The 10,811-nt window shown below is 33.5% G+C and overlaps 2 protein-coding genes across 2 annotated transcripts; one reads left to right on the top strand and one right to left on the bottom strand.

Annotated features, from left to right (window-relative positions):
- Positions 1–217: 217 nt before the first annotated feature.
- LOC7466802 (uncharacterized) lies at positions 218–4,947 on the top strand. Its single transcript, XM_002310519.3, has 4 exons — positions 218–937; positions 3,904–3,996; positions 4,116–4,183; positions 4,419–4,947. Exons 1-4 carry the CDS (start codon positions 308–310, stop codon positions 4,579–4,581), a joined length of 954 nt encoding a protein of 317 aa, XP_002310555.2. The 5' UTR covers positions 218–307; the 3' UTR covers positions 4,582–4,947.
- Positions 4,948–5,089: 142 nt separating this feature from the next.
- Positions 5,090–7,170, bottom strand: LOC7490201 (wall-associated receptor kinase-like 15). Its single transcript, XM_002309937.3, has 2 exons — positions 6,074–7,170; positions 5,090–5,472 (listed from the first exon to the last, which is right to left on the bottom strand). The coding sequence occupies exons 1-2, from the start codon at positions 6,942–6,944 to the stop codon at positions 5,420–5,422; spliced, it is 924 nt and encodes a 307-aa protein (XP_002309973.1). The 5' UTR covers positions 6,945–7,170; the 3' UTR covers positions 5,090–5,419.
- Between the last annotated feature and the right edge of the window lie 3,641 nt (positions 7,171–10,811).

Below are 10,811 nucleotides of genomic sequence, written 5' to 3' on the forward strand. Positions count from 1 at the left end.
TCTTTCAGGTAAGGCTGCCAACTGAGTCTACAAACTACGAATTAATTAGACCACTTAAAATTTCTCTATTTCCTTTTTCCACAACTTCTCTATAGAAAACACATTGCCAAACAGTTCCTTACCTGTCCCTCCCATACCCATTGTCGTATATTTCCTCATGATAACAATCCGTATGATTCTTTCATTATACATATGGCATCACATGATCTTTCTGAAACCAAAAACAACAGTACCTAATTCTTATCCCTCACAGCCACAGGTCTCCTCCCCTTGAAGACAAAATACAGAAAAACTACCCTGATCGATCATGGCAAAGTGTTTTAGTTTTGCAGCAACACAAGATTCATGCTACCGTTACTCCTTCACTCGATCAGGCCTCAAATCATCCACAACCGACCTCGGCGAGGGCACGATCATGCATTGTTGGATCCCAAAGAAACACGACCCATCAAAACCTACGTTACTACTGATCCATGGTTTCGGTGCCAACGCAATGTGGCAATTCCACGGTCTAATCCCTAAGTTCATCTCCAAATTCAACATCTACGTCCCCGATCTCCTATTCTTCGGGGAATCCTACACTGCACGAGCCGAAAGGTCCGAGGCATTCCAGGCACAATGCGTTATTGGTGTCATGGAAGCTCATAAGGTGACCAAGATGGATGTGCTTGGGCTGAGTTATGGCGGGTTTGTTGCGTATAGTATCGCGGCACAGTTTAAAGCGCTCGTGGCGCGCGTGGCGATAGGATGCGCCGGAGTTTGTTTTGAAGAGAAGGATTTGGAGGAAGGAGGAGTGTTCAAGGAGGTGACAAGTATGGAGGAAGCTGTTGAGCTTTTGATACCACAGACACCCGAAAAAATTAGGGAGATGATGAGGTTGTCGTTTTATAAACAACCACGTAGCATGCCTTCATGTTTTCTCCAAGATTTTATTGAGGTTAGTTTCGAGAGTTCATTGCTCCCTCAAAGCTTGCTTGCTTCTTATTAAGATCAGTCAGTTGGGTTTGTTTTCATATTTTGCATCGCCATTAAATTCTAGTTATTTTCTCCCTTTAACAAAGAGACGAACCATTTTAAGTTACGTTAAAGAAATATAATAAAATGTTCACTAAAAAGAATTTTAGAGTTGGAATAATTCAAAATAAAATAAAAATAATTAAATACTTAATTCATAAATTATCAAATATAAAGATAAAAAAAATATATAATATACGAGTTGATCGATTTTTAAAAATCTTGACCCGTGATATCCATTTCTTATATCTTTTTAATCCACTATCATCTGTAATATTCATATTATTTGACTTTAACAAGTTGAGTCAAGTCAGATAATATAAATATTATAGATGAACTAGTTTTTTTGAACACTTCTATTTTAAGTCTTAACATTAATAATGGCATGTAAGAGTGTTATGCTTTTACTTTGAGATTAAAAAAAAGTGTATTTTTAATTTCTTTGGTAGTTTAGAAAAGAATTAGATTACTTGCTTATGCTATCCTACAACTTAGATTTTTTTTAAAAGTAAAAAAAAAAAATTAGGTGCTAATTATGTCTTTTCTAGTAGAAAAAAATTAAACCATATTGGGATTGATCCAATATAATCCAGTCAATTTAACGAGTCCAAAAATAACCCGAATAATTGTTAAAAATATAGTTTGACTAAAAACAATTTTTAAATTCACTATCCAAATCGTGGGACCATGATAACCTCATCAAAAGTAAATCATAATAAATTATGAAATCTAATTCTCAATCAATTCAATGTCGAATGATGAAATTGAAAAAAAAATTCAATTAAAAAAAAGATCAAAATATAAACAAATCGAGTCAACCTGGGTTAACTTGTTAAACTCGCAACTCAATTTATGTGTCTAAGATGATTTCATAGAAATTAAATCATAACAAATTATTAAGCTCAATTCTCAATCCTCAATCCTCAATCCTCAATCAATCCAATGTTAAAAGATGAAATTGAAAAAAAATCAATTAAATAAAAGACACAAAAAAATAATTCGAGTCAAGATTAATCCGTCAAACCCGTGATCTAGGTAATGACACCAGGATAAAAAAAAACTAATTTTTTTTAAATAATCAAATATTGAATAATAAAATTGGAGGGAAACTCAACTAAAAAAAAAAAACCCGAGTTAACCCGTCAAACTCGCAATTCAAGTTATGAGACTAGAATAAAGAAACCATTGAAGGATAAAATTAAAAGTTAAACTTTAAAAAACTAAAATCAAGAAAAAGAAGAAAATAAACTCTATTTGTGAGGAGGGGAATTGTCCTCGGTGGTGGTGGTGGTGGTGATGATGATGATGATGATGATGATGGTAGTTAGATCTTGATTCAAGTTGTTTAATTACCACCCAAGTTCTGTTGCCGTACACATTTTAGTCTGCTCTGCCTTTTGACGGTCTGTGAGAATTGAGTGACCCATGCAGAAGATGATTTGAATGTTATGAACTTTAGACAGCAAGAGGTTGCATAACAGGAATAAAATGGAGAGGAAAAGAGGAAGAAAAATAGCGGGGAAAAAGCTAGTGTATTTGGCAAGGGAAATCTGAAAAATGAGCAGTGTTTTTATGAGTTTGAGATGCCCATTTGAATATCCTGCTCAGGATCGACTTTGAATGCAAGATCAACCAGTTATGTTCTTTAACTAATTGCACATCCATAAAGCTGAAACAGCTAGATCAAATACTTGAAAAAGGAGGCAGATATTATATCATTTTCGGGAAAGAAGTGTAATGCAAGTGTATTTTGAGATGGCTACAACATAAACAAACTGTCTGATTGCGAACTCTCTCTGTGTGTAATAATGATGTCCAAGAAGCCAAAAGTACAGAGGTGATGGTCTGGAAGAGGAGTCCTACGGCGTTCCTATGAGCAAATTGCAAGTAGGGTGTAATAGCAAGGGCTTTGAGATCTCATAGTTAACGTCGTTAAAATCGCGAGTTGATTTTTAAAATTTTATAATTTTACGAGTCAACATATATATAACATGTCAAATCGGGTTAAAACTTGAATCGGTCAAACTCGGTTAAAATCAGATCAATTTTACGAGTTTGATTAAGTTTGACCGATTTCGAGTTTTAACCCGCAAAAGTTAAAAAATTTACTGCCTCCCTATCCGAGTCCCTTGACACTCCACTACATAGTCCCCACTCCCCAGTCTCCCCTTTCCCCGTTGCTCAAATCTCAAATTTTCAATCTTAGCAGACTAACACCAGCATTAGAGGATCTTGGGTATGAGAAAACCTTGTTAATTTTTTTTAAGTTGATGATATACCATAGAATGTTGTATTATCTCACTAATTGCCTGCAGTGTGTTTCAAAACATATCCTCTAGAAAATGTTCTGAAACTCTATCAATAAAACATATCTGTTTAATCTTATTTTTTTTCTTTTTGTATTTTTAAGTTATTTAAACCATATATGAATTTTTATTTGAATTATGTATTTTAAGGTGTTTGGATATTTGTATTGTTTATTTCACTTTTATTTTAATTGTGTTATATTATTATTTACTACTTGACTGAAATTGTCAATATATAATTAGTTAAAATATTTTTCTTATAATTTTATGATTTGAATTTATGATCCGAGTTTATATTGTATATTTCATGTCGTGTAAAAATAAATGTTTTTGACAACTTTACTCATAATAATAATCTTGAGCTAGTTATGATTTAGAAGTTGATAACAATTGCAGGTTTTAGTAATTTTGACATGGTAATTCATCTTTTCTAGTGGTTTCTACATATTTTTTGTCTTCCACTTGCCTCTCGTCTTAGCCATCATCATGTCTATGTGGTCTTTTAAATCCCTTCGATTTTATCCACAGGAGCCCATTGCTTTTATGTTTGATATTTTTTATCTGATTTTCACTTTGGGAACAGGTAATGTGTACTCAATTCCGTCAAGAGAAGAAAGAACTAATCCAGGCATTACACAAGGACAGAAAGATGTCTGATCTTCCCAGGATAACTCAGGTACTGTAATCAAAACTTCTTTCTGTTTCCAATATTTTGTGTATATATTTTCCGGTCAGATTTAGCTTTTCTTTATCTCCTTGAGCACCTTCTAAAGGCTGTATTTCTCCTTTATGCAGCCTACACTCATAATCTGGGGAGAACATGACCAGGTTTTCCCACTGGAATTGGCACACAGACTAGAAAGGTAATTCTTAAGAACTTATTCTGCCCAGTGTCCTTTTCAAGCTTCGATTTCTATCTAATAGGAAAGAACATAAAAGCATCTACTTTTGAAACAAGCTCGGAACCTATTGTACCTCCTACCCTTCCTGATATGCTCATCTTTTCAGCGGCCAATTGGGATTTTGGTAATTAGTAATTGCGTGAGTTGATGCAAGAATAAGTTAATGATGATTATTCTTCTTCTTTTACCTGCGCAGGCATATCGGTGATAATGCCGAACTAGTGATAATAAAGAATGTGGGTCATGCACTCAATGCAGAGAGGCCCAAGGAGCTCTACAAGCACTTAAAGTCTTTCTTCATTGACAATCTTCCTTCGTCAAAGCACGCAAGCCATACCAACAGCCTTAAGGCAGATTGAATTATCTGCCAAGAATGATGAGGAGAATTCAGGACTTTCTGATTCTCCATTTAGACTACAACTTGCGTGTGCTATAGACATTTCGAAGCTTAGAAAGGTGCTCATTTAATTATTGAGAGTTGAGAAAGTTAGATCAGTGCAAGAAATACGAGCTCTGATCCCCTCATCTCCGTGGAAATTGGTTAGGTTACCCTGGAAATCTGTTTCCTTGTAAGGTGACCCCAACAAAAAATTTGCATGGCAAGAGCTGGAGAGATTTTTCGGTGGTTCCTTAATACTTTCCTCTTGGTGACGACCTCTTGGAACCTCCTCTGTATCTCTGTTTCTTCTTGTACAATTAATATAGAATATTATATAATTAAAGTTTATCCAATGAAAGCTGAAGTGCCCTTTTCCTGTACCACCATAAGTATGAATGTTGAACTCAGAGTCCTTTGCTCTGCTTCAAATCAAAACCTTTTGGAAGTTGTTTGAATGGTGAGGAAATTGTGTAAAATTGCAATTTGAGTGAGTTGAAAAAGAGTGAGAGCAAATTTTATTAGAAAGAAAACATGGTAGATGAAAACAACTAGAAGAGGGATTTAGAAACCACAACCATTGCTATGAACATACAGGCCTAGCTAATGCACATGGAAAGTGTAATATTCATAAATGAATTAGATTCCAGGCCTTCCCATCTTTATTCCATGTACTATTTCTCTCGAATTTGACAAATACGACATACTTTTGACCACTTTTCAACTTTCCATTGCCAAAACAAAGGTCTTTGTTAATTAGAATGAGACCTCAGATCACTGCACAAAGAACAGTCTCACTTAACTGTAAGCTGTTCTCTTTCTCAAGCTGCTCCAACGAAAACTAGACCACCCAGAAACCCCATCCACAGCTTCCCTGCAAAATCAGTGAGCAATAAATTGAGATTCACACTAAGAATCTACATACGGACAAAAGATGCATTTATAATTAGCACTTTGGCTATTCCCCACTTTCACAGACAAGGGCTTGAATCTGAGTCCTTAACCTGGGATAGAAAAAGTAAAACATATCGAGTCCTTGACCCTGCGTTGCAGGATTGCACTGGATTACACCTTAGCACACAATCAGTGCTCTAGGCTTCAGCTTTGCATTTTCTTTTTCTGGTTTACAATAAAAATGTCTTCGAACTTTCACTTTTGCAAATTTGTCCTTTTTTCCTACGAGAAAGGATGCCCCTTTATGCTCCATGACAAATAACATTTGGCATATTCCTCTCCATTAAGTAAAAAAAAGAAGAAAGTCGGTTTGCAAAACCAATGTCTACCAATTTCATGCATGTAAAGGTATCTGATACTTATCTATCCATCATTAGCACTTTAGCAGATTATAGACTCATGATAATTCAGCAAAAGAAAAAAGGAAAAGATCAAAACTTAACGACTAATTAAGGTTGATAATATCTCAAATCTTGAAAGGAGAAACATAAGGATTAAAAATAAAAGAAATTAAGACTTACTGGAGGGTAAAGAAACTGAGTTCCAAGTCAGTTCAGGTTGATTCTGCAGACTGCGGGCATTGCAATCCATAGTGGTATTGATTGTATCACTGCACACACACACAAAGGAATTGACAGGAGGAGCATAACCACATACACCACCACTAATCTCACAAGTATTGCATTTATTATCTATGTAATAATCATCCAAAGCTCCACCTCTGCTCTTCAATTCCACCCCATATTGCCACTGGGAAGGGTCGGTAGGGTGTTCCTGAAGGGACACTACTGAAGCATACCCCATGCACTTCAACTTTTGGAGATCAAGCTCACCTTTGCTATTAAAATTAGCAGGAGAATACACACAACACGTATTTGTAGGTGGAAAAAGAGGCAAGCCGAGGCCAATCACAGATGGACAAGTGTAAATCGACGCACAAAGATAAGAGGAGGTGTCACAAACAGGTGAGCCCTTGATGTTAAGAGATGAAGTTGGGGGTGTGCATGAGAGGAGAAGGAAAGTTGATGAGCCAAGCTGGAATGGACTTGCCCAATCTAGGCCTAAGTTGGGGGATTGTTGCATGGAGGTGCATGTGGACATGTGTGGTGGGGTGATGATAAAGGTGGAGGTGGTGTAGGATATGGAAGTGATAGGATAAGAACCTGTGTGAGTTGTGAGGAGGAGCTGGTCTCCCTCAGGTGAACATGCTATGTAAGGATGGAACCTGGGGGAGCCGCAGCCGTGGCCACTGCCAAAGGGGTACTTGACCTGTATGGAGCCACATGTGGTGCGGCATGGTAGGTCCTGGGCTAATGTTTGCCATAGTATGAATTGGGTGACATAACAGAAGAGAAGGATGATGATGATGTTGAAGGATGGAAGATTTTCCATGGACAATTTGATGTGTCGGTGAGGGGAAAGATCAGACAGGGGAAGGGAAGAGGAAATAAGCCGTTCTTATATAGTTTAGAGGATTTTTTGTATCTTCTGTTATTGACAAAAACACTCGTGTCCTTGCATGTGATGTAGATGTGTTCATGGTTATTTTAGGGCATTTAAGCCAATTCAATCCCGGGTGGTTGTTTTGAAAGCACTAATGCAGAACATTTTGATTTCCGGGGTGGAAAACAAACTTTTCTTCACAAGTTCTGTTCTTTGTATATATGGATAGGAGGATCCTGATGCCTAAAACACAAAACAGTATGCTTCATATAAATCTTAAATATTTAATATATGATTTTTGGGATTAATATCTAAAATTAAAATAAAGAACAAAAACTAAAATTGCTCGTGTTTCATTATACAACGTGAGAGGATTCACATAATGTTTCTTTTTATTATTGTTTTTTCTTTTTCTATTTTTGGTTTTGATCTATGATAATTTTTCTCAATTTTATCCTTAAATGTTGTGTTTATTGAGATAATTTTATGATAATTTGCTTTAATTAACTTGTTATGTGCTTCTTGCGGTCTCAAAAAAGATTTACAATGTTAAGTTAATGCTCAATTTCACATAATTACTTAAAAATAATTAGAACTTTTGGGTCCAAATCAAAAGCTCAAACAAGAATGCATTGATGAGAATCAACTAACTATACCAAAGAATCCATTAAAAATGTCAATTGAACCAATTACGAGATCAATGATCAAGAAATTTAGAAGGACACTCAATAAATTTATTTAGGATATTTGAGTCAAGTCAAGCCTTTTAACTTCAACAAGGAATGATTAGGCTTTAATTGATATGATCTAAGAGTTTGACAAGCTTAGTTGATTTTAGGCTTTAATTTTCTCATTGCATAACCTTATGCTAAACAAGCATAACTTTCGATCTAACTATTGGATCGAGTTCAATTTTTTTCAAATGCTTTCTAAGATATATTTTTATATAGAATTAAAATTTCATAGCAATTAGATATCCAAAAGGCTTTGTGATAAGGTTCAAAAGCTATTATATAGTAATTGTATTACTTTCATAGTTAGTTTAGGATTATTTTTTTCTATTTGGATTAGTACTCTTTAATTATTTTTCTAGTCTTGTTTATGATTTTTTACCTAGTATAAATGATTTTTTAGTTTTTAGTTATGTTTTTTTACAGGCTTTGATATCATAATAATATTTTGTGTGTGAGAGTTTGTTTATACTTTATGTTTTTCATTGAAATTTTCTTGAACTTATCAAAGATTAACTATCTTTATAGTGTTCTTCTTATACTTCCAGTTCATGATTCATTATAATAGGGTTGAAGTCTTTTTCATCCAATAACTTTGGTGCCTTAGTTCACATAATCATTGTGTGGGGTTTTTTATATCATAATTTGATCCTTCTTGGGTTGTTCTTGCTTTCTTATATATAGGTTTAGGGGTTATTATCCTCTAAATTTGCATTAATTGATATCATAGTAAAGCTTTATCTATCTATTTATCTTTAAACTTTATGTGTTATTTATTCGTTGTTTTTCGGTCTTGATTTTTATAGCAATAGTAAAAAACAAAAAACAAAAATAAAAGGTTTTTGTTCAACAAACCCATTTTCGAATCTATATAATAATAATAAAAAAGAGGTTGAAATCACAAGTTGTCTATTATGACGCTAATGGGGTTTATAAAAAAAATGAATTTGAGACTTACAAAAAACACTTCAATTCATATCAAATCATGGTTATTGTTAGTTTGGTATTCATATCAAAACACTCCAAATATAATAAGAAATCGTGATATAATGGTTAAGATACATTGATCGGGGTTGGCTAGCTTTTATTTTTGCTTAAAAGTTGTCGTGATGTAAGAACTAAATTGATAAAGTGGTAAAGGTGAAATGAAATATAATGATATATACATGTTGGTACAGGAGAGGTCCCGGGAGATGTGCAGCAGTAGGGGGACACGACAAGAGCTTTAACAACAGGTAGGTGTTTAACACCTTAATTATTTTATTTATCAGGTTTTTAAAAGTAAACCAATTATCAATGTAGAGTTTTAATTCATGCGGATAAATTGAAGAGAAGGAATTAACTTTCTGGTAATGAAATTAGTGCTCGGTAATGAGTGAATGAACTAGTTTCCCGGTAATGAGACTAGTGTTTGCTAATGAGCAAAGGAACTAGCAATCATCCTGACTAGATTTAGGTCATTTTGGCATTTTTTTTAAATTGATTTCTTTTTAATTTGTCCTTTAACATTTGATTTGCTGGTACTTAAGCTTCAAATCTTTTTTATTTTATTTTTTCTTTGTTATTTATTAAGATTGTTGAGACCTTTTAAGAATATTTGGAGTGTAACTTTCATAATATTAGCAAGCATTAACTTTTTTTGATCGGTCATTGTTGTTTTTCTTTTATATTGTTGTTGACTTTTTAAATAATTACATTATTAAATTCACCGAGTGTATTGAATGGTTTGAATCAATGAATATGAATCCTAAAGTTTTCTTGCTCTTTTTAAAAAGTTATTATCGCCTAAGCTTTTTTTTATGAAAAATCTTACTCAGCCCATGAGTGCCACCTATCTAGTTATTACAAGAGTGGTGACCTGCGCTACACCACAGGTCGGATTAAATTTTTTATAAAATAATAAAGATGTCTAGATAATGATAAAGTTAATCTAGGTTAATTTGACCACCACATGATTCGAGATATGAGATCATGATAATCCTGCAAAATATATATATGTCTCACAAAGCTCAAAGTTCAATAATAAAATGTTAAGGGATGAAAGTAAAAAACAAATTAAAAAAACTTGTCAAATAAAAAACCCGAGTCAAGTCAGTTTAACTTTACAAACCCGCCAAATGCGATATGAGATCGGGATTTGAAAATTATTTTTTTAAAAAAAAGAAACTAGAAAAAAAAGACCGAAGTTATTGAAAAATGATAAAAGAAACTAAGTCAACACATGTTAACTTGACCACCACGCACATGGAATAACCCCGCTTAAAGAAAAGTGAAAAAAATAAAAACACTGCGGGGTCAATAATTTAATGGCAAGGGATAAAATTGAAAAAAAATCAATTTAAAAAAAACGAGTCAACACAGGTTAACTCAACTAATTTGCGACCCGAGATATGGAACATGAATAATCCCACAAAAAGAAAAGCAGAGCAAATCACGAAACTCAAGGCCCAGTAAAAAAATTAAAAAAAATTAAAAAGAATTTAAAAAAAGACCAAACTTAAACTAGGTTAATTATCAAAACTGATGGATCGATTCATGAGACTAGGATTACCATGTAAAAGGCAGACACAAAAAAAGTACAAAGTAAAATTCTCAATCATAAAAAAATAAAAATTAAAACAATAAGGACTAAATCTTGTACAAAAAATAATTGAAAGAAACTGATTAGGGATTAAATTGAAAAATAAAATAAATGAGGAAAGGGATAAAAAAATGAGTAATAAAAAAATGAGGACCAAAATTGGAAACAAAATGAAATTCTAAAGGGCAAAATAAAAAAAAATGCAAATGATAAAAAATAGTAATCAAAAGAATGAAGACCAGACTGGATACAAAAATTAAATGAAATTAAATACTGATAGATGAAATTGAAAATATATTTTTAAGAAGCATTAAAATCAAAACAAATAAAACAAAATAAGGACCAAATTCAAAACAAATAATAACTAAAGGACACAATTGAATTTTCAAATGCTTTACATGAATACCAAGACCCAAGAGAGATAAAAAAAGGGATGAGAAAAAAAAATTCATCGTTGCCGATCTGCTACCAGCCTAACCAAACGTGTCACTCTAACAGTTGCAC

Source organism: Populus trichocarpa, chromosome 7 (genome assembly GCF_000002775.5).
Source record: "Populus trichocarpa isolate Nisqually-1 chromosome 7, P.trichocarpa_v4.1, whole genome shotgun sequence".
Lineage (NCBI taxonomy): Eukaryota > Viridiplantae > Streptophyta > Magnoliopsida > Malpighiales > Salicaceae > Populus > Populus trichocarpa.